This window comes from Schistocerca nitens, chromosome 2 (genome assembly GCF_023898315.1).
Source record: "Schistocerca nitens isolate TAMUIC-IGC-003100 chromosome 2, iqSchNite1.1, whole genome shotgun sequence".
Lineage (NCBI taxonomy): Eukaryota > Metazoa > Arthropoda > Insecta > Orthoptera > Acrididae > Schistocerca > Schistocerca nitens.
The window spans coordinates 1,063,999,391-1,064,024,175 of record NC_064615.1 but is presented as its reverse complement, the minus strand read 5'-3'; the positions used below and the strand labels follow the sequence as shown (position 1 = coordinate 1,064,024,175).

Sequence of the window (24,785 nt, the reverse complement as noted above, 5' to 3'; positions counted from 1 at the left end):
TCCAGTTGATCTCTTCTACCTTCCAACAAAAGTAAGTGCCATAGCAGAACAATTAGTAAAAAACATGCATTTCTGATAGTTTCCTTGAATGTTTCCATATTTACACTGTCGGCTCCAAATCCTCAGATAATGTCAGATGGGTTGTGAATTACCATGTCCATTCACAGGTTACAAAAAATTGATTTCGCTTCCCAATGAAACTTCTAGTATCTCGACAGATATTTTAAATATTCCCAGATCCCCCCCCCCCCAATTAGAGCCATTTTGATTTTAACGGATCACAGAAGCTTACTCCAACATATGCAGACAGCTGTCATTCTCAGGAAATCTAATCCACTAGTAATGGATATCCAGGAAGCTGCAAAGGAAAACTAATATCTCAGAAAGAAGATAAAATTTATATGGATCAAAGGACATGCTAACATAAAACAAAATGAAAAGAAAACTCCGCTCACACGGCTTTCAATATCAAACACATCTTATTACTGTTGCCAGATCTGCAGACTATTCCATACAGAAGAATAAGACATAAATCGAAAGAAGAATGTCAATTATCAGTTCTCATCTAAGGGAAATATCATGGCAAAATATAGCCAAACATCCCCTCAGAGCACAAGTTCCACACAGTTAAGGCGAATAAAAAAATTATTAGTTCCGTAATTAACATCATGTTTAATCCTGGATTATTCCTTAACCATCTTCACCGAATACACGTTCCAGCAAACCATAGCCAAATTCTTGGGCTGTAAGTAACCAATTATTGTGAACGTGGTGGAATAACAATGGGATTCAATCACTTTTTTGGATGCAAATCGATTTCATGCAACAACTTATTCGATGTCATCAACCATTAGCAACTCTCTTTCATCAAAGTAACATTGTAGTTTTAAAACTAACAATGAAATTCCTTGATAAACGTAACTTTCTTCCGTAAACTCCAGATAGATGGCCGTATAGGCTTCAGGTCAAAGGCCACTATAAAAACATTGGTTGTTCTAATAACTTTGTACACAGTAACATCGCAGGCCAGAGTGAAACAAAACAGACCGTACTATATGTAAATATTGTGATTTGACGTTTATGTAACTGGAATACACATGTAAGTAGAAATAGTTACTCATAGGTGCAAGTTATATAATATTGTTTGCACTTCTTGTTATTAGGCGTTGCAGGAAGTTTATATTCATCTGTGGACGGGTAAATAATAATTTGAGTACGTTTTATTTCATTTAGTGACACAGTAACTGTAGTCGCCTTAAGGTGGATAGATGAACGTTTACGCTCTTCTTGAAATTTTAGAAGGAGTGCGATACGCAATACTTACATTTGTGTGATCACCTCCGTGTGCTGTGCAAATTGGATAAACGCTCATTGAAATATAACAATGTACATACTCTTACTTTCCCACATGTGTTACATGCAACTAAGAGTTTAACTCCTTTTGTCGTTAAGAGTCAAAATTAGTCGAGCACCTTCTGTAAAAACTATTATTCGAAGCTATGATCAGTGTAATTGAAACGTTGCTTGTAAAATTCATTCAGAGTTAACGCTAAAACACTATAATTATATTTTTTACATGTGTTTGCCCCAGCTGATGATGCTGAACCAGTGAAACTTGTGGGTTTGCTATTTTTTTTTCGCAATGAATTTCGTACAAAATGATCTGCTCAAAAAGAAAGTATGTCACATGAACAGGTTGGGGAATTCCAGAATAAGATTTTCACTCTGTAGTGGAGTGTGCGCTGATATGAAACTTCCTGGCAGATTCAAACTGTGTGTCAGACCAAGACTCGAACTTGGGACCTTTGCCTTTCGTGGGCAAGTGCTCTACCAACTGAGCTACCCAAGCATGACTCTCGACCCATCCTCACAGCTTCAGTTCTGCAAGTATCTCATCTCCTACCTTCTGAACTTCACAGAAGCCCTTCTGCAAACCTTGCAGAACTAGCACTCCTGGCAGAAAGGAAATGTGGAGACATGGCATAGCCACAGGCGGGGGGACGTTTCCAAGATGAGATTTTCAGTACGCAGCGAAGTGTGCACTGATATGAAACATCCTGGCAGATTAAAACTGTGTGCCGAACCGAGACTCGAACTCGGGACCTTTGTCTTTGGCAGGCAAGTGCTCTACCACATGAGCCACCCAATCACGACTCACGATCCACCCTCACAACTTCAATTCTGCCAGTACCTCATCTCCTACCTTCCAAACTTCACAGAAGCTCTTCTGCATTGATCAGTTCCAGTTATGACTCGTTAATACTGTAATCATAGCAGACTATGAGGCACTTCAGGCCGGAACCACGTGACTGCTATGGTCGCAGGTTTGAATCCTGCCTCGGGCATGGATGTGTGTGGTGTCCTTAGGTTAGTTAGGTTTAAGTAGTTCTATGTGTAGGTGACTGTTGCCCTCAGATGTTAAGTCCCATAGTGCTTAGAGCCATTTGAACCATTTAGCAGACTATGTTTTTCATATTCTTGTGTGGGCTGTGGAATGGTTTTCTCCACTGGGGAACAGTGACAGCATGGGAGTGGTCTGTATGCCCAATGGCCAGTATGTCGTGTTCCATTAAACACCTGCACATTGATCACACTATTTGCAGTCATACCAAGAGCATAGGAACTGGAGTTGCGTGATCTTCTTGAGTGAGAACAGATTCAATCTGAGTAGTGATTGCAGATGCACCTCCATATGATGAGAGGTGGGAACACGTAATGCATCCAAGAATGTTGCTGAACATGATAGTTTTGATGGTCTAGGTGTAAGGGTGTGGTAAGGCATATTGTTGCATGGTTACTGACCTCCAAATCTCTAAACATTCCTTCACTATGTGCACCTTTTCAAGAGTGCATTCAGCTCTGACTTTATTTTCATGAATGACAATGTGTGACCATATGAACCGGTGCACATGAGGAGCTCTTGGAAGATGAGGATATTCAGCGAATGTACTGACCTGCCTGTTCCATCAACTTAAATCCCATAGAGCACATGAGAGATGCATCGGGGAGAAGTATTGCAGTGTGTCCAAATGTGCCATTGACCATCAAGCAGTTGTCAACTGAACTGTGCTGGTGGAGGAATGGAACACCCTTCCAAGAACTCCTTACCACCCTTCTGTTCAGCATGTTGTAGAGCATGAATTGCTGTCCGTGGTGATAACACATCCTTTTAAGTACCATGCATGCATGCATGCATGTCCTAAGCAACTTTGCATTGTAATCAGAGTAACATAGGTACTGCAATATCGTATTTATCTGCTGATACCGGGCAAGTGACTTTCAAATACAACGTTTGACCTGTACGGGAATATACATTTTGGATGTATTGAGTACAGGTTGTAGACGCGTTGTTGACAACATATGGAAGTTTGAGTCTGGCTGTGAGCCATGCATGGATAGCCAAATAAGGTGACTGCTCATGATAGGCGGGAAATCGGGGTTCGAGGCCCAGTCCTGCACAAATTTTCGTTGTCGTTATTCCATTCTGCAGGCAATGGCAGTCCATATTCGCAATTGCGATTCATTTAAACTATTTCACAATGTCTGTAGTCACCACAGTGCCTGTTCTTTTGGACATGCATTCTTGTCAAAAAGTACTTTGCTTTGTAGTCAGAATAACACAGGCACTGCAATATTGTATCATAAGTTGTGGTGACTTCAGTGTTATTATTGTTTTTGAATAAAAGTGTCATTTCTTTTCATCTCATTGTGTAATGTTAGTAATAATCTACAGTTACTAATAATCAGCTGTCTGAGTATCAGCCAGCTATACTGACAAATAACGAACTTATTAACAAATTAATTTTTCAGAGACTAAGTCCCATACCGCTTGCAATGTATAAGAACTTTAACTTTGCTGCCTTAATCTCTGACTGTTGACGTCATCAACCGCTAGATGTACATCGAGAACCAGGGGCTCAAGGATGCAACAAATTGATAAAAAATTACTATACTGAGTGCCATCATGACTATTTAGCAACAGCATGATGTGTTGTGCAATGGCACGGTGGGCGGTTATAGGGGGTGGTTTGGTGGGTCCTACCCATACGCGTGTGCTGCTAGAGCGACTACAGCACGCGTACGGGATTACCACATAGCATCTTGCTATGGATGCTATGTCCCTAAGGGGCTCTGTAAGTGCCAAATATTGGAGCTTCCAATGACTAGCAAACCCCAATCCTCGTGTGCCTGTTCCGACCCTGCTGAAGGAGTGGCCACATGTCCACTCACAGGGTGAATGGGTGGGGCCGGATGGCTAACCTCCACATTGAATCTGCACCTTGAGCAACATGAACATAGTGCAGTATCGGCGGACCCCCTTCATGGGTACGCTGTAAGATACTTTGGTAGCAGAGTCCGTGAGAGAAACAAGCAACACCTGGAATCCGTGAGAGAAACAAGCAACACCTGGGTAGCAGCCTGAAGATGTGTAACCAGCCAAAAGCATGTTCAGCTGTTCACTAACTGTGGCCCACTTCTCCTTTATCTGCATGCTGTGGACACATCCTGTCCACCCTAGTACTAGTAGCTTAATAATTAACCATAACAGCACAGAGAGAAAGTTAATATTTAACTTGCCACTTTCCTGGTGTGTGTCAAATGGAGGCAGTTGCCTTACTGAGCTGTGTAGCTGGCCATTCAAAAGAAATGACAACTGCATTGCAGACCTGTACATGTTCATGCAGTTGAAAATCTTTGTCACTGAATGAATCAGCAAGTATGCTCAAAGTGGAACAATGAGTGGCTATAGAAAGTAATGCTAACAATGCACCATCACAGCTGCAAGGCAAGGAGTGGGTTTTGCAGCCTTATCATTGTACCCGAGGGCAAATCAGGTGAAAAGATATATCAAACCTGGAAGTTTAGGCATGAACCATTGGACTGTGGTATATTGAGCTGATCTGCCTTAGGGAGCCAGCAACTCTCTCGAATTAATGCATCTCAACTACAAGCTCATCACCTTGGTGGAAAGATGGCTTGCGAAGGAAAGATAAAATCTTATCACTAAAAGGCCTCCTGTACTACAGTGGAACAGAAATGGTTCAGATCCCATATGGAATAATTAAAACTCCTTGCACAAAGTTTCTGGCAGTTATGTGCTAAAAGGCCATTTCCTCTACAATAAGGACAATATTTGTCAACAACAACTCCTCCTCCTCCTCCTCAGCAGTAGCAGCAGCAGCAGCATACAAGAACCACTATTTCTGTGTGTGTGTGTGTGTGTGTGTGTATGTGTGTGTGTGTGTGTGTGTGTGTGTGTGTGTGTCATTGGGTTACAACATGTTTTTCATATCTGGTGCCTAATGAAGCAGTAGACAAATAGGGTCTTGCAGATCTGATCTCACAGATCTGCCAGCCATTACTCCTTCGTGCAGATTTTTTTCTTCTTCTACTCCAAAAAGGTTAGGCAGTTGCCTACTTCAGCTTCTTATTCCTTCTCATTATAAAAGCACAGTGGTATGGGAGACCAGTTGAAGAATTTCTGGGAGAGTCAGGGTGTGACCTGCAATGAAAATTGGACTTCTCCAGGCACTCAGTTCATCAGTTTGTGGCATCCACAATTTCAGACCTTTCTGTCAGAAAATGAGATAGATAACTGCTGATCCAGCCCCAAGAGTACATATGTGATTATAGGTATGCAAGGCATCCGCTTCATCTGGTATTTGAATCCACAACATTTTTTCCTTGGTTGTGGATCATCTTGGGGACCACAATGGATGTTCCTTTACAAAGAAATTTCTTTCCTACTTAAATTCGTTAAATAAACATAAATCAATGTCATAAAAAGAAGTTGCAAATACAAGCTCTCTAGTCACTATCTCTCACCCAAATTCAGTTTACAATCATACAAAACAAAATAATTCTACAGATTCCTGTCATTTCCAGCATCATGGCTGAGTATTCGATACACTGTATATTCCTTGTCATCACCTTCATGTGCCATACATTGTTCAAATTAGTTACTTGCCCATTTGTCTTCAGTGTGCAGCAGTGAGTAAGAATCCAACCAATCTAAGTGTTTTCAGAGAAATGTCTAAATTTTTGAAAATTGCATCTACATGTTGATAAGGATGTATTTCTTTTTTTAATTTTTCACCGGGACTTCCAGGATTGGATATGGTATACAGTAATTACAGTTTCATATTTAAATCTACCTCCAGCGTGTCTTATATGTTCCTTCAAAAATGATCACCCCATAGAAGGATATACTGTTAGGTTTTGTAATCTAGACCTCATCTGTTTAGCGACAATAAGGGGGTACTATAAATGATTCATTCATTTCAGAGCTCTAAATTTTCCAAAGTACTGCATGAATGAATATGCTTAATGCATGAATAGAACAATGAACTCACAAAGTTTGGATTTTGAACCCTAAAAATGTTTTATGAATGCTCCTTTGGCCATATGACACATGTCCATGTGGTAGTCATGTTCGTTTCTTACGTTATGCAGTAACATCCTGTCAATGCTCATCACAGTAGTGTTGATGCATTATCTGAGCTGTTTCAGTGTTCTGTTCAGTGGGGGAACATAAACACTATTCCTAATGAACCCCAAAGGAAAAAGGCACAAGGTGTTAGGTTTGGGGACCTGGGAGGCAAAGGGAACAGAACCTCATCATCTTCACCAGTATACCCAGTCCAGCAATGCAGAAATTCATTGTTTAAGTAGCGACGAACTTCAGTGTTCCAGTGATGGGGCTTGTTTGAAGGTGAAATTCTGGCAGTCAGTGGAAATAACAACTGTCAGTCTTCTTGCTGAAGAAAAATGGCCCATACAGCTTTGTGTGTGACATTTCATGGAAGACAATAACCTTCAGTGAATGTCTTTCATGTGCCAGAACCTGCTATTTATATGATGATTCTTTTCCATAATTCCTTCTGAATGCATGCAGCGCTGTTGTATAACAGATAAAGATCTCACATATTCCATCCAATGTACAAAAACTGTTTTCTTGCTTTGTTGCCATTAGTCAAGGCACTGCACTCAGAACATGAACTGATGGGTACAGTGCAAATTCGGTGAGTTTATGGTTCCATTCATTCTTCAGTCATATTTGTTCATGTAACACTTGCAAAAAAATTAGAACTATGAAAACGAATGAATAGTAGCCTTGTATATTCGTAAGAATGTCAGGCTAATACAGCAATTCAGTTACCTTACGGACCTCATTTCAGCTTTCTTATTCTTTTGATAGAGTGAGTAGTAATGAAAATAACTGAAGCAGGTGGAAACAGATATTAGGAATTAAGGCAGCACAAAAGTGTTAAGCTTTTTATTTGTATATATTCATCTTATTAGATGTTAGAAATAAAAATAATAATAATGATGATGACAACAACAATAGAGTTACAAATAACAACTTTTATTTTTATGTATGTTAATGTTTGTTTAAACTAGTGATTTTTTCAGTAGCTATTCTAACTCTGTATACAATTCTGTTACTTTCTGTTCATAGGAAGGCCTTCATTCAAGTACCTGGTACTAAATGGCAGAAATACATGCTGATCCTGTTGCCTTTGGGTACAAGGCATATTTTGAAAACAGTAAAATGCACATATCTCATGAAATGATATGTGAGGAGAATAAGGAACAACACATGTTTAATCCAGATGTAGGTATCATAATAATGCCAGATAGCAATAGAGCTTATTGTACAACGTTTTTAGGTTGTGTGTGTGTGTGTTTTTTTTATACATTATGTGTTTTATTTTATGTTCGTAATTAAGTATCTTCCATTTGACTGCCAAAACATAAAATACTGTTTAGGTACTCATTTTGTGATCAAGATAGGATTGTAAATATGAGTAGCATGATGTCAGGGGTGTATGAGTATCTTGTGGTTATGACAATTTTAAGAATTTTAAGATCATGGTGCCACCCTTTTTAGTAATGCACCAGGTACTACAGCTATTGCCCACAGTGGATGTAAGTCAGGTCCTACTTCATTTGTAATGTGTACTAACATCCAAATGGTGTGTCTGCAACTAACTGAAGTGTCCGCCAGAGTCAGCACGATCACCAACCCCTGTCAGCCGGACCACATTGTGCGATACTGCACCAGTGACGTTTGACATGGATATCATCCATATGAGGGCCCTCAGTTGTGAAATGTGTTCAAGACATATAAACTACTTTCATTGTACTCTTGTTGATGTCACTCCATGACCCAGTAATTTTTATCTTCGTTACAGATGTGTGTTTCCTCGTGTTCCTAGTTAGAACACAAGTGGCAACGTCTAGGGTTGAATTTTCATGTGTTTTGGATTCTGTGGTTGGCTCGTCCGTGGAGGCTTTACGTCAGTCACTTCTGCAGCAACAGCAGGCACATATGGCATGTTGGGTTGGTTGTTGGTTACGTTGACCCAGGCTCAGGCACTGGTTGTTCACCCGCCACTTTTCCCCCATGATGAATCTGTGGAAGACTGGGATGCAACGAGAAGCAGCTTCACAAACATTTTATAGCATTCTGCGTGGTCAACGTGTAGGTCTATAAGGCTCTATTTCGAATCACGGATACCTCCTCCTTGCTTATTATGCCAATTAGCTCCTCTGCAAGAACCAGCGTCACCTTCTTTCACCGATATATGTAGTTTTCTGTCCTGTCATGTCAAGTGTACACATGTGGTCACTGCATGTGTTGAATTCTACCAGTGTCGCAAACAGGTACAGCAGTCAAATCTAGTTGGGCAGCCGAGCTCTGTGGTCTCAGTTGTAAGTGTTGGTTCACATGACTGAGTCACAGATGTCTTATGTGAGAACCATGATCAGAGATCCAATCATTCATTTGGCCCCAGACAAGAGGTGTGTCAACGTGCCCTCCAGTTTGAGAACCCCATGTTAGAAGAGGTTTTGAATATTGCACAGTTGTTCGGGGTTTCCTGAGCCACTAGCTGGCTTTTGGAGGCTTGGAGTAATGTCGCCATTGTTGATAACATGCAGCACCCGCACATGGAGCCTAGCGAGTTGGGTGAAGAGGAGATAGCTGCAGTACAAACAAGCCAACCGGGCTGACAAGGACAAACACATTTCAGGCAGCAGGAACAGTGAATGCCAATTCCTTCATGCCTCTTTTATTTAGTAGAGTGCAAGCAGATGTCCTGCGCCAAGCAGTGGGTCTTTTGCCATAAAGTTAAAAAATTGTCATATAGCAGCAGTATGTTGATCTCTACCCCCCACCAGGAGTCATGGCAGGAATTATACTGTTTTGTTATTGTGTTTGCCATTGTCTGGAGGCCAAAACAAACTTTTCATTGAAGTGTAGTTGATGGCTAAGCCACTAATCCTACAACTTGACACAGGGGCTACCGTGCCCCATTCAACTCACATATGTACACCAAGCTGTGGCATTGGTTGATGAGCTACAGGGTGTTTCACAATGTTTTGATGATACCAGATTTGAATAACGTGCACTAAAAAAGAAGATACAGCAATCATGGCCCTGTCTATTACTTTCATCCCATACACAGATCGGTAAGCATGTTGTACTGTTTCACAGTGGAGCACTATTTTCACTATGGTGAATCTGTCAGGCACTTACAATGTGCCTTTCATAAGCATTTCAAGATTCAGCCGTGATATCCAATTCCTGCTTGTGGAGCAATAGGCCTACTGAATTGGGTAGGAAACTTCCAAGCAACTGCCAGTGCATCGAATCAGATGTCAACCGGCCCTCGGAAAACTACCTTAACTCCCGAGAACACTGAATATGGGCATAGAATTTTTGACAGCAAGCCCTCATTGTTTTTTACAAAAATATGCCCAAACAGTTGGCTGAGAAGCCTTCAACACTTAAAAGATTGAAATTGCGATGAAATTTCCAGAATTCCTTCAGCAGCTGTGAAACATGTTTCCAAAAACTGGGTAAAATGCCTCTAGTATTGCATATCCGTGAATGATAATCATTTGTCCGATGTAGTATTTCATAAGTAAAGTTGATTAAAAGTTGTACCTTGTGTAAAAGGTCAACTTGGTTCCTTAATTAGTTTGTGTGTTATTCAAATTTGAAGCTGTCAGAACATTGTGAAACACCCTACATAACATACAGCAGATCCCTATTCTTGGACTATTCACAGCTGACACAGTTTACAAGTCAGTTGTCCCTTCCATTAAATACTTATTGGTTAACAGTCGAGTACTGAAAATTTGTTTGAATTAGTTGCCTTTGCTACTTTTGGTTTTTCTATTGCAGATGCAGTACATATGGTGTCAGACCAAGTGTCTTATCGCAAATTGGATTCCTTGTGTTCCGAGGTTTCAGATCTGTTTGCACCAGGGTTAGGTTGTGCAAGCAATTTCACGGTATACATCACTGTCAAACTCTTGTGAAGATGGAGCTGGATCGCTTAACATCATTAGACTGATACCCTTGAGTACATTGGTTATTATGCCCTTAGTGATCATAAAGAAGCTGCCCTCTGAGCTTTGGCTCTTTGGCAACTTGGAGGTCATTATTAATGCAGAGGCAGTCATAGACGCTTTCCCTGCCTTGTCACCCCGAGGAGCTGCTTCCTTGTGTTCCTAGTCAGAACACAGTTATCCAGCCATTGAAAGGGAACCTACAGTTTAATGTCTAATCTAAACTAAGTATTGTTTCTTGTGCATTTTCACATTATTGAGAGGTGAGTGCTAGATTAAAGGCAAATAAAAAATTTCTGCTTCCCAATCAGGATTAGATCCTGTGACCTAGGGGTTTCCAGTCACGTGCTGTACCATTAGACCATCAAACTTGACAGAGAGACAATTAAAAATAGATATTGATGACCATGAGTTCCTTTTCTCAAAACAATTTATCCTTAATCTTAGTTGTAATCTTTGATGGTTTTGTTATTCTTTCACCGCATATTTCTTTTTTTCTATATTTGTATTTTTGGTATTGCTCCTCACAAAAGGAATCTGAATATTGAACATTTACAAGTTGATATTTAAAAAAAATAATTGCAAACTGGAAATATAACAAAATGAATATAGAGAAAAATACTTTGATGGCTACTTCCCAGACAGCAGTGAGAGAATAAAAATAGGATATAACATAAAACATTATGCTCCAATAAGGTTAAAAAAGCCACACTAATTAAAACACAAATAACCAAAAGAAGAAAATGTAACAACTATACATCAGTCATAAAGTATCAACACTATTTGTAGAAAAAATCTACATAAGTGAATTCTTTGAGAGAATAAAAATATACACTATTGTTTGTAACCTACAGTGATTCCATTATTTATCTGGGTCAAAGGAGAGAGACCAGCTTGAAAATTACAAAAATTAATAATTATGTTTATCAATACTTGATAATTATGGGCTTTGTCTCCTGTATATTCTGATTTGTAACCACTCTGCCAGATTCTCATGTTTTCATTTCGTCTCTTTACACCTTGAACTACCTTTCTTATACTTATTCTTAGCATAAATTTGAGTCCCAGTTTGTCACAATTTGTTTCCTGTTACTGGTATCATGGAAAACTTTCATGTTCAATTGTTTAAACACTCTTTATCCTATAAGTTATTTCTTCTTTCTTTTTTACAGAATAAAGGCTTATAAATGCCAAGAGTTTGAGTGTATTTGTTCTTTCTGTCTACCTATTTAGTTTATAAATTGCTAGGGGACTGAAAAATCCGCATTTGTGATAAATGCAAACACAGATGCACATTCACCTCAAGATGCAATTTTATGCAATAAATGCCGTTTCATAGCAAATTGTGTACAAATAAAATATTTTGTCAGAGATAGTTTGAAATAGCTTTATTGTCTGCATATAAATATTGAAAAAGTAACCAGGTTTTGGTTACTGATATTAGACAGCATATAGTGCTGTCCAATTTTGAAATAGAATATGTGTAAGGTCATGTTCGCAATATAAAGAGTACACCTATGCACCTGTACAATGACATATCAATGCACTCATAAGTTACATTGAGGACGCATGTGAAACGGTGGGTGGTTGAACGGTCTCTATACATACTGAGTATGGCAAAGTAGAAATTAACTGTAGGACTGAGAACAAAGAATTGTGTACATTTTTTGCTACCTAAAGGCAGTATATAAAAAATTGTGGACTTATTAATTGGCAGTTTTACGTGTGGAGTGTTTTGAACTATGGGTGCATAAGATACCAGTAGAGGTCATCCCAGGATTACCACATTGACGTTGCCAGCCTTGGCAGACAATTGTGTGGTAGCCATAACAAAATATTTATTCACTGTGCTTTGCTTTGCATTGTGTATAACAAGTTATTTTCTTTTCGTGTTTTAAAATGGATGAAAAGACTATTCCTGATCCATCAAGGGGTTCAAGTATGACTCTCACAACACCAGAAGGGATCAACAAACTGCATCTCAGATCTGCTTTTGCAGAAATACAGCATATGGGCATAGGCTGGCCGACCTATGAGGGGGAGACGAGGCTTGTTCCCCTGCACCACTGCTCATCTATTGAGTGTGTGAAGTTTTTGTTTGTTTACGGTAGCTGCTGCCTGTTATGTTATAGTGTCCACAGTATAGTGACCGCATGCAGTGTCATCCTGTAAAGTGTGAATAGGATTATTTTCAATTCTACTTCCAATTTAAGTATGTTGTCAGTTCCATCTTTACATTAGATTAGATGTACTTTTCATTCCAATTGATCCATAGTGAGGAGATCCTCTGGTATGTGGAACATGTCAGAAAACAAGAACACACAATAAATATTAACAAAATAAGAACAGATATGCTGATGTACTTTCCACAGATCCTAAATGAAATTGCCCTACATTTAAAAGGATATAAAAACTTGTCACTGAATTATTAAATGTCCAATACACTTAAGTGCACATGATAATTCTTAGGCTATTGTAGCCAGGAATCATAAAAAAAAAACACACACATATTTACAATGATCACCTTACTACACAAAATTTTTACGGAAGGACAGGTTGTACACAATATTCACATTGTGTGATATAACAACATATATGCATCAGTCAGTTCTGCTAAGAAATTCACCACTGGAGTAGGAGTTGTCCACCAATAAATCCTTTAGACTCTTCTCAAACTGAACTTTATTATTAGTTAAACTTTTTATGGCTGGTAGCATGTTGAAAATTGCTGAATAGTGGATAGCTTTCTGAACCAAAGTAAATGACATTAAATCTTTGTGAGAATTGTTCTTATTTCTGGTGCTGATTCCATGAACTGAGCTGTTTGTTTGGGGCGGGGGAAGAGGTATATTTTTAATGACAAATTTCATTAAGGAATAAATATATTGGGAAACAGTAGTTAGTATCCCCAGTTCCTCAAACAACTCTCTGCAGGACATTCTTGAGTTCACACCACAAATAATTTGTATTATATGTTTAAATGACCCCAGAAAATAATCCCATATGATATTATGGAATGAAAGTAAGCCTAGTGCACTAGCTATTTTAGTTTTATATTGCCTTTGTGTGACAACATTCATGTAGCAAAATAGAGATTTGCTCAGATGCTTCAGCAGTTTTGTGGTGTGCTCCTCCCGGTTAACTTTATTATCAAGCTGTAATCCCAAGAATTTAACATTGTCAACTTTTTATATCTGCTTGCCATCACATTATAGGCATATAGTGGCAGGAAACCTTTTACAAGTTCTGAATTGCATATGGTATGTTTTTTTCAAGGTTTGGTGACAGACAGTTGGCTAGGAACCACTTATTAATGTCCACGAGAACTTCATTTGATTTACTATTTACTATTTATTGCAATGTTTAGATCATGTGAAAACAAAACAATGTGGTATCTGGTAATGTTTCTGGCGCAAAAATCATTGATATACATAGGAAAAAGGAAGGGCCTTAAGATGGAACCTTGGGGGACACCACATATTGTAGTTCCTGGTTGAATGATGTCTATAGCTTAAAAAATGTCTCTTGCCTATTGACACTCTTTGTTTTCTGTCAGAGATATAAGATTTGAACCGCTTTGCAGCATTTCCTGTTATACCATAATATCCTAATTCACTTAAAAGGATATTGTAATTTAGACAGTCAAATGCTTTTGACAGATCACAAAACATACCAGTAGCCCGTAATTTAATGACAAATGAATTAAGTACATTCTCACTGTGTGTGCAGATAGCGTTATCAGTATCAGAATCCAATTGAAATCCGAATTGTGACTTGGATAATATTTTGTGGTCATATGGTTAAGAAGGTGATTGTATACTATCTTTTCTAAAGTTTTTGAGAATATGGGCAAAAGTGAAATTGGACAGAACTTTGATGATATATCTTTATCTCCTTTTTTATACAAAGGCTTAACTTCCGCATATTTCAACCATTCAGGAAATGTTGCGCTGATAAAAGAGTGGTTATACAAATAACTTAAAATATCACTAAACTCAGAGACACACTGTTTTATCAACAGTAGTCTGTAGCATTGACATGTATGGGTCATATGGCCCACAAAAGGGCTGTGCTGTGCTGTTGGCGCTTACATGCTACAGACGTGAAATCAGTGAATTGGAAAAGAAAAATAGTGTCAAGAAACACTTTAAAGCAGAGAAGCGTTGTGACATTCTGTTCACCGGGGAAAAAATGTTCTTACTTCTCAACAGAAACAATCATTTGCTGAAATTTTAAATAAAGCCAAAGAAAAGAAATCCAGAGACTGTTTTGTTGAAAACTGTTGAAGTTTCTGCAAAAGAAAATATTCCATTCAGAAAGCTGTTACTATAGAGAATATAAACTATTTATTCTCTTTTTTATTATTTTATCTCCAATAGTTGTTTTTTCATTTCCCTTTTTTTCTCTTTTGCTAGCAATTTCATCTTTAAGCATGTATCATGACAAACTTTTAAATTTGTGTGCTGGACAATAACAAAAACCACTCAAATGTGAGTAGGATTCACACCCTGAGGGTTCTGTACTAATGTAATTATGTATATAGGTAAAGAAACTTCCTGACAGATTAAAACTGTGTTCCGGACCGAGACTCGAACTCGGGACCTTTGCCTTTCGTGGGCAAGTGCTCTACCAACTGAGCAATGTATATAGGTAGATTTTGATGAGTGAGTTTGCGAATGAAAATGTGTGACATGGGTGACCATACCTTTTGATTGCATTGACTTAGAAGCTTGAATTTTTTATGCCATCGAGAGACTGTAGACATTAGTATTTGGCATAAATTCCAACTTAATACCTATACCTGTACCTCTGAGAAAGGTGTCCTGACAGACAGATGACAAATTAATTGTGTAGGGGTTCCATTTTTGCTTACTGATGTATATAACCCAAAAAGCAGATGCTTATATGCCAAAAATAGATGCTAATTTTGCCAAAAATAGATGCTACATTTTCAGTTCCTTACAAGTTGCAGTATATGTGCTAAAAGCTTTTAGAGACTCTAATTTAAGTTGATGATTATGCAGATGCTGTAGCTAGATTTCAGGTGCTACAAGTGAAAATACTATTGTTACAACTAAAGTACACCCATATTGAGAAGAAACATAACACCTTGAACGACTTGAGATAGGACGTTCATATTCACAGGACATGTCCATTAGTATTTGTTCTGCAGAAATGATTAGCATTTCAGTCGCCTCGGTTTAGCATGTGTCCTGTGGCCTAGTAGGCACAGAGTCCACCATGGGCTCTGATAACTTGTTCCATGCTTGACGGCATTGACGCGTATAAGGCAAGAATGGCGTCCTGTGATATAATCATACTTGCTGCATTCAACTGGTTCCAAAGTTCATCTGCACCTGTCGTTTCATCATATCCCACACATTTTGATTGGTGACAAGTCTGGTGATCTGGCAGGCTAGGACAAATGGCTGACATCCTGAGACCCACAAAGGCATGTGTTCATACAGCAACATATGGTCACTTTTTGTCTTGCTGTATGGTCATGTTTTGTCTTGCTGAAAAATGACATCTGGGGTTTTGTGCAGAAAGGATATGGCTACAGGTCACAGGATGTCATTCACATAGGTCACACTGGTAATAATGTTCTGAACATGCACCAACTGCCTGTCACACCATAAGGCCTTGAGTGGGCACTATATGTCTAGTGCAAATGCAGTCATTGTGATGCCACTCTCCATGTCTGTGGTGAACCAGAATGCAGCCATCATTTTCACACAAAAAGAACCTGGATTCATCTGAAAACCCTTTCTGATACCATTCCTCCACCAGTGATGTCATTCCATACACCATTGCCATCTAGCATGTTTCTGCAAATTTGTGGAAGGTACATTCATCAAAGGTGGCGGAAAAGTGGACTATGTGCACTTAACCCATGCTGTAATGAACAGTGATGGACTGTCATTCCTGATAGTGTACGATGTGTTACACGGTTCCACTAGAACTCAAAAGGACACAGATATCTCCTGCAATGCCGTTCCGATGAGGTGTTGATCTTTGCGGGGAGGGGGGGGGGGGGGGAAGTCTAGGTTTTGCAGCTTGACCCATCTCATTGTGTTTTACAGCCTTTTGTGAGCTATTCTGCACTGCCGAAACACTTCGTCCTGCACGAGCAGCAGTTTCCCAGATCGATGCATCACTTCTCTTATGCCAATAATGTGCCCTCTTTCAAACTCACTAATTTGACTTAGTTTCATGCATACATCTGTAAGGCATCCTGCATGTCTGCTCAAGTCATACAGTTCCATTACCCTTGGTTTGTAGCAACAACGAGAGTGGCAGGCACACGTTACCAGCAGTTGTTGTTATGCTGCTATGTCAATGTTGACCTTGAACCTACCAGCCAAGAAGTTTCAGATGCTAATCATTTTTGCAGAACATACTACTGTACATGTCCTGTGAATATGAATGTCCTGCCTCTAGTTGATCAAGGTGTTACATTTTTTTCTGAATATGAGTGAAAAAAAAGGCTCTTGTTGAAACACAACATAATTTGGGAAATTCATGGCCGCAAAAAACACTAAATGAGAATGAATGATGATATTTTGCCTTCTTAATACTTTTCCCTTCTTCCGTTTTAAATGTAAATCTCAGTAATTAAATTTTTAATAAGCAGATTGCCTGTTTACAGCTTTTGTCTCAGTCTATTACATTTTCATCAGAAAAGGCGTGACAGCGTTTTTAGTGTCAGGTGCCACTTGCTGTGGAACATCTGTTTGCATTTTGAGCAGTAGTTATTTGACAACAGTACATAATGCGGGTCCTGCCAGGAAGTTACCCGGTCTAGAATTGTTGTTGACATCTGCCTCCACCAAATGTCGACAGCCAATGAGATTGAATCGCCTTCCGGGTGGCTTGCAATGAGTAATGCTGGATGGTGATAACTGCTGTACTCCAGATTACACTGTCTTCTGTGATAATAAAATTTCATTCATTGATTTCTGTAGCAAGATCTTGTGAGGATCACCATACCAAGCTACCTTCAAACTTACCACTGTGTCACAGACACTTGTATCAATGACTGCCTTCATTCTTATAAAATTATGCAAATTGTTAGGCTTCCTCTCCAGACTGCTTGGAAATGGGCGGGAAGGAAGCATCAATTTTGTACTGCTTTGGGTTCTTGCTTTCTTCTAGTTCTTCAGTATTTCAAGATTGATTAAATTCATATTAGTGCATTATTGAATAGTGGTTGTAATTGGTATAATTGTCACTTCAATAAAAAGCAGTTGACATTTATAAAGTGAGACTCTGTGACAAAAGTCTACATCTTATTTACTGCCTGAAGAGGAAATGAAGTATGTGAATAGATAACACTCTAGGTTCAAGGTAAAAGGAAAGAAATAAAGTAAGTTTGTCCAAAGATTTAGATGTGGTACTCAGAATGTGGCTGTTCCATTTATTCTGTTATCAGGTTCCATGGGACCATGGAAGTAAAGCTGCTTAACTGCGGATCATGTCAGTACACACTTTACAAAATACTGATAGCAAAATTGATAAACAAAAGAAACTAAAGAATTAGTAAAGCATGAAAGAAATTGTGAGAGAGTGTTGCAAGGAACTCCTGTGCAGAATAGAAGGTGCGTCGAGCAAGGAAACCTCCCAACTTCGATTTGAAGACTTGTGGTTTATTACTAAGTTTGTCTCATTTCTGCTTGAAGTCCATTGAAAATGAAACCTGCTGAATAGTCCATACCTTTCTTTACAAAACTTACAGGAAGAGTTATTCAAGTGCAAATTATTTTTCTGTTGTATCTTCACTGGGGAATAATAATAATAATAATAATAATAATAATAATAATAATTTTTGTGGTCTCAGAAACTACATCAGTCAAAAATTGATGAAACTGGAAAGGGAGAGCGAAAATTTCTCAACAAAATTTACAGTGAGATTAATGTAAATGCCACATGGGTGAAAAGAAAAACTGCTGCCCTGTACACACCTGTAGACAAGTTCACTGATGCAATCATAGGAGATGCTTGAAGTTTGTGGTCACATCTGTGGAACAGATAACACTAGGTTAACTAAAAAGGTATGTACTCAATATAAGAAATTCAAAAAATGCAAAAATCTCTTGATTAGAATAAACTAAACAGGACTTACGAGAAATGAACACTACAGAAGATACCATCTTGTTGATCACACATTCACAGAGAATGCTATAAAGATCTCAGGGAAACAATGGACAGGCATATGCAGGAAACAACACAGATAATTCATGAAGAGATTTTGGTAAGAGAAGAATAAAACAAAACCACCAGTCCAAAGTAACAAGTTCAAATGTGCTCTTTAATTGGTCATAACAAAGAAAGAAAGAAAGAAGAATAAGTTCGTATAGATCAATGGCCTGGTACATGTTGAAAGACATTGAACTCCTCCTCAAAGACGTTTGTGTCCCTAACCAACCCCAGTAATCCTCCCAACAGAAGCAGACCTACAGTTTAACATGGAATCTGAACCACATGTCATTCCTGGCAAATCTTCACATTATTGAGAGGTGAAGGGCAAGTTAAAGGCAGACAGAAAAATTTACTGTTTCAACCAGGATTCAAGCCGCAACCTCTGTCTCCAAGCATGTGCTTTACAACTAGGTCACCAGGTCCAACGCTGAATGAATGTTGTCAACAATGACTCTTATGACTAAGCATACATATGGTGATGACAGAGATAGAATTCTGAGACACCTACACAACAGACCCTGTGTAGTTCACTAGCTGACATTGCAGAACTGCCTGAGTGCCCTTTTCTAGGCAAGGAATTTTCTTATCCGATGCACAGAGTTGCTGCAAAATATGATACAACAGAAGATAGTAGAGTGAAAGCAAAGTAAACAAGCCTTTTCATTCTGATGTCAAACGTAGTGGATGTTATTTTATAATAAAGATAGCAGCATTGTCTCTGCACAAGATGTTGAATGTTACAGTGCACTGCACTTTCTTGCAGTTGAGCATTAATCTGTTCTTTAAGAACCACATACCAATGGTACTGACTACCCTATTAGTTATGCTCCAAATATGGCATTTTTTAACCAGTTTTTTGTTCCACTTCATTGGTTTGTAGCATCTTTCATTTTCCCCCCAAGGAAAACATCAGATAGATGCTTTAACTAACAACAATTTCTCTGTTGTTATGTCCAATGTAGAGGCAAATTGGATTCAAGATCCTATCCTCTGACATTAATAATAAAATGCCACTTGCAATGTCTTCAACAATTTTCAATTTTGATTGACATCTGTGAGTTGTAATACCTGTTGCCACATGTGCCTTCTTACTGACTGACCAAAAAAAAAATCAGAGATAGTTGTAGCTCATTCAGAGTATGGCTGGAATTTAGATTGGTAGTATTTTAGTACATGAAGTTAATTATACGTGGTTCATCGCAGAGGCTACCATGTACCACTACTAGTCGTTTCCTTCCCTGTTTGACTTGCAAATAGAGTGAGGGAAAAATGACTGTCTACTAGCCAACATATGAGGCCTAATTTCTCTCATCTTATCTTCGTGTTCCTTAAGCAAAATGTACATTGGTGACAGTAGAATTGATCTGCAGTTGGTCACAAATGCCAGTTCTCTAAATTTCCTCAATAGTACCTCATGAAAAGAGCATTGCCTTCCCTTCAGGGACCCCTGTTTGAGTTCGTGATGCATTTCCATAATATGTGCGTGCTGATCGAACCTATCAGTATGAAATCGAGCAGCATGGCTCTGAATTGTTCAATGTCTTCCTTTAATCTGATATGATGGGTATCCCAAACACTTGAGCAGACTTGAAAATTTGGTGCACTAGCATTTCCTGTGCCATCTCCTTTATTAATGAGCTGCGCTTTCCCAAAATTCTCCCCATTAAACAAAATCGAGCAGTTGCCTTCCCGACTCTCAACCTGATGTGAACATTCTATTTCATATCGCTTTGCAACATTATTCATCGATATTTAATTGATGTGACAGCATCAAGCAGTGCATTATGGATGCTGTTTTTGAATGCTGTGGGATTGTTTTTCCTACTCATCCCCATTAACTTACATTTTTCTACATTTAGAGATAGCTGCCGTTCACCACACCAACTAGAAATTCTGCCTAAGTCATCTTGTGTCCCCTTACAGTCATTCAAGGACGACACCTTCCCATACATCACAGCATCATCAGCAAACAGCCATAAATAGCTGTTCACCCTTTCTACCAAATCATTTCTAAGAATAAGTGCCTGTGATGGACAGTCACCATTGAGGACTTTCCACTGAGTTCTATTACTTAGAAAGTCTTTGAGCCACTCACATATCTGGAAACCTATTCCATATGCTTGGACCTTCATCAGCTGTCTGCAGTGGGGGCACAGTGTTGCTTCTATCCATGGTTTGTAGCATATAGTGAGAAAAGGGCAAGTTGAGTTTCGCACGAGTGGCACTTTCTTAATCTACACTGATTTGTGATATTCAAACTCAGAAAGTGTTCAAGAATTCTGCCGCAAACCGACCTTAAGGATATCGGTCTGCAATTATGAGTCTGTTCTTTCACTTTCTTATCTACAGGAGTCACCTGCATTCTTTTCCATTTGCTTGGCACTTTGTGCTGGGTGAGAGATTCATGATTAATGCAGGTCAAGTAAAGTTCCAGTGCTGCGGAGTAAATTCTGCAAAACCTAACTGGGATTCCATCCGGACCTGGCGACATATTTATTTTCAACTCCTTCAGTTGCTCCTCTATGCCAGGGAAGGTTACTTATATGTCCTCCATGTTTGTATGATCGTCCTGCATGAATGATTTCTGAAACTCTGAAATTTAAAACTTCATCCTTCGTTTCACTGTCTTCTATTGCCAAACCTGACTGGTCAAGGAGTAAATGGACAGGAGCCTTCAACCTGGTTAGTGATTTTACATATGATCAGAATTTTCTTGGGTTCTTGGCAAGATCTTTTGCTAAGGTATGACAGTGGCAGTTTTTGTACGCTTTGTGCATTGATCTTATGGACGCATGAATATATGACTTTACCTGTCAACATTTGTGCATTTTTTTTTTTTTTTGACCGAGAGTGCAACAATCTCTGTTTCCTCATCATTTTCTGAATTTGATTATTGAACTATGGAGGGTCTTACCAGCCTTGACCCACTTACTTGGCACATACATGTCCAGAGGACCATGTCTACGTCCATCATATTGCAACTAAATTATGGCCATTCACTGTGTAAGTGGGATGCCAGCAACTGCTTGTCTGCTTTCTCCAGCATAAATACTCTCCTAGCCTTCTTGAACGTCTTATTAACTTTAGTAACCATCATCACTATGATGATATCATGATCTCTAATCCGTGTGTCTATACCGACACTGTTGATAAGGTCAAGCCTATTTGTAGCTACTGGGTCTAAAATATTTCCTTTGCATGTAGGTTGTCGAACTAGTTGTTCAAGGCACTTTTTGGAAAACATGTTCAAAAGTACTTTCCAAGAGTATCTGCTCATACCACCTGCAGTGAATCCATAGATGTTCCAATCTTTACTTGATAGATTAAAGTTGCCTCCAACTAGTACTGCATAATCTGGGTGTTTCCATGCTACTAGGCATAGCCTTTCCTTGAATGGTTCTACAAGTGTTATGGCGAAATCAATCGACTTGGCTTACTACTCATGTCCAGCTAATGTCACAGTCAGACTCAGTTTTGTTCACAATAGATATGATATTTTTATTGACAGCGCTGAACACTTGCTCTCCTATGACATCTAATGTCATTTTGATATATGTTACATGCCTCACTAAATATTTCGGAGCTTTCCACTTTGGATTTCAGCCAACTCTCAGTTATGAGAGGAATTTGAAAATGATTGCTTTCCCTGGAGAGCTGTAAGTTCAGAAACTTTATTTATATTTCAGTTCCAAGAGTAATTTGAGTGTGACAACTTTTTCCTGGAGGGCAGTAAGTTCAGGAACTTCATTATGAATACTTTGGCAATTTATAATTAAAATTTTGACAGTCATAGTGTCTCTACTTTGTGTGCACAATCTGATTTCGCTCTCTGTGAGTTGGCTGGCGAGTGTTCGTCAGAGGCCCTCAAACTACAGCCTAGCCTAAAAAACCTTCATGTGTGCACTCCTGAAGTACTTTGCTACCCGACTAGCTGCTTTCTTTGTGTCGTGTGCTCTTGGTCTATCAATGAAAGTAGTACAGTTCTTGACCCCATAACACAGGTCTAGAAATCTGCAGCCAAGGCCTTCATAAAATCAAAGGAGCCTTTGGTTCAGACCACCCACTCGGATCCAAGCCAAAGGACCCTGATGAGTTCTAGGAACAATGCTGCAAATTGTAAGCTCTGCTTGCACCCTTCACATGAGGCCAGCAGTCTTCACCACTTCTGCCAGCTGCCCGTATGAATTGAGGGTGGCCTAATAGCCTAAGTGACAGATTTCATTGGTCCCGATATGAACCACAACTTGCAGACATCCGCACCCTGCCTGCTTGGTAGCTGCAGGCAGGACCTCCTCCACATCTCAGATTGGGGCCCCCAACAGATGTGCTGAGTGCACATTGAACCCTGGGCACTATTTCCCTAAGGAGCTCCATAATTCACCTAACGTTGGAACTCCCAATAACTAGTTAACTCCTCCCCATGTATGCCTGCTCGGACCTGCTGAAGGAGTGACCAACTATCATCTGACAGGGTGAAAGGGCAAGGCCAGCTGGCCAGTATCCACACTGGCTTTCCGCCTTGAGCATCCTGCAATTCGGCATGCAGTGAACATTGATTCCATGTGACAGGTATAGTGCAAGGTGCCTCGGCATCAGGTCTTTTGGGTGAAATGAGTGACACCTGAGGCATCCCATATAAGGTGCCAGGTGCTCCACTGCCGCTAAATCCAGAGGCAGCAGCCTGGAAATGGCTGACCATGCCTACAACCGCCTTTAGCAGCTTGCGAACTGTGGGCAGTTCCTCCTGTGCCCACACAAAACATGCGCACATCCTATTCCTCCAGCTAACTTAAGGACTGAAGTATGAAACCAACAGAAAAAGCTAAATGTGTGGCTTGCTGGTCTCCTGGAGCTTCACCAGTGGAGGCTAGCAACTGACTGAACTGTGCTCCGTGGTTACTGGTCTACCAAAACAAACAAATGACCACTGCACTACAGACAGTGAGAATGTTTTTGTTACGGTTACAAAACTGTGATACTACACCTCTCAAATACAGAAATACACAATGAATTTATGTACTAAACTATGTGAGCTCACAAAACACGCAAAGAATTTAAGAATTAATATAACGGAAAAGCTGCATACCTTACTTGATAATCTCCCAGTGCTTCACCAATGAAGACTGACAGCTGACTCAAAACTATTACAGCAATACCCAAAACTCAACTCATGGTTACTGTGAAAACTTGTTAATGTTTTGAACTTTACTTGAAAGTTATAAGAAAACACTGTTTTTCTTATTCTTAAGTCTTCATGCATGGCCAACAGGCCTTACTGGCGTCTAAATGTAAGCATAATTTTGTATAGCAAAACACTGCTCTGTTGATTGTTTAATGTGCTTTATACATTTCAAGATATCAATTTACTTTTTATTTTGTCTAAAATTTTGTTCTTTAATTTGTGAAATTTTGTTCTTTAATTTGTGTGAACATAGTTCAGTAATATAATAATAATAATAATAATAATAAACTGACATGAGCAATGAATTGCTCATTATTATTATTATTACTATTATTATTATTATTATGTTGCAACTTGTTGTGTTGGTGAATGTGCCTTTCTTCCTTTCCTCGGATTTCTATACAAATCCGGTAGAGGGAAGGCATGGAATTAGATATTGAAGAATTTATGGAGGAAAGGGGAAAGATCCACAGCTAAGCAATAGATTTAAAAGATATATTTGAATTTGGAGGAAAAGTAAATAGAGCATTAATTATTTTTTATTCTACTTTTAATTTCCTCATAAGTTCTGAGGAGGTTTGATTTCATCAAGAACTGCCATATTGATAGAGTGCTTACTGCTAGCCAGAATGCAAACTGGTTTCAGCACAGTGAATTCTTTTCATACTCAGCTATAAGATCTCTAAGTTTCCTCCTCATTTTTAGGAGTAAAATAAAAAATTGCATAAAAACATATTGTTGCTGTTATTATCTTCAGTTTGAAAAATTGGTTTGTAGCAGATCTCAAAGCTACTACATCTAACCTACATCTATACACTGCAAACCACCATGAAGTGCACAGTAGAGTGTACGTCCCACTGTACCAGTTATTAGAGTTTCTTCCTGTTACAATCACATATGGAGCACGGGAAGAATGATTGTTTGAATGTTTCTGTGCATGCAGTAATTATTCTAGTCTTATCCTCATGATCCCTATGTGAGCGATACACAGGGGATTGTAATATATTCCTAGAGTAATTATTTAGTCAGTTCAAATTTTGTTAAG

At 39.0% G+C, this 24,785-nt stretch overlaps 1 protein-coding gene across 1 annotated transcript in view; it reads left to right on the top strand.

Moving 5' to 3' along the window:
- Positions 1-1,031: 1,031 nt before the first annotated feature.
- The window catches only part of LOC126234789 (guanine nucleotide exchange protein smcr8b-like), a 96,528-nt gene continuing 72,774 nt past the window's right edge, over positions 1,032-24,785 (top strand). The window contains exons 1-2 of the mRNA XM_049943538.1: positions 1,032-1,099; positions 7,460-7,615. Coding sequence (XP_049799495.1) covers positions 7,490-7,615 — 126 coding nt within the window. The 5' untranslated portion in view covers positions 1,032-1,099; positions 7,460-7,489. The remainder of the gene's footprint in view (positions 1,100-7,459; positions 7,616-24,785) is intronic.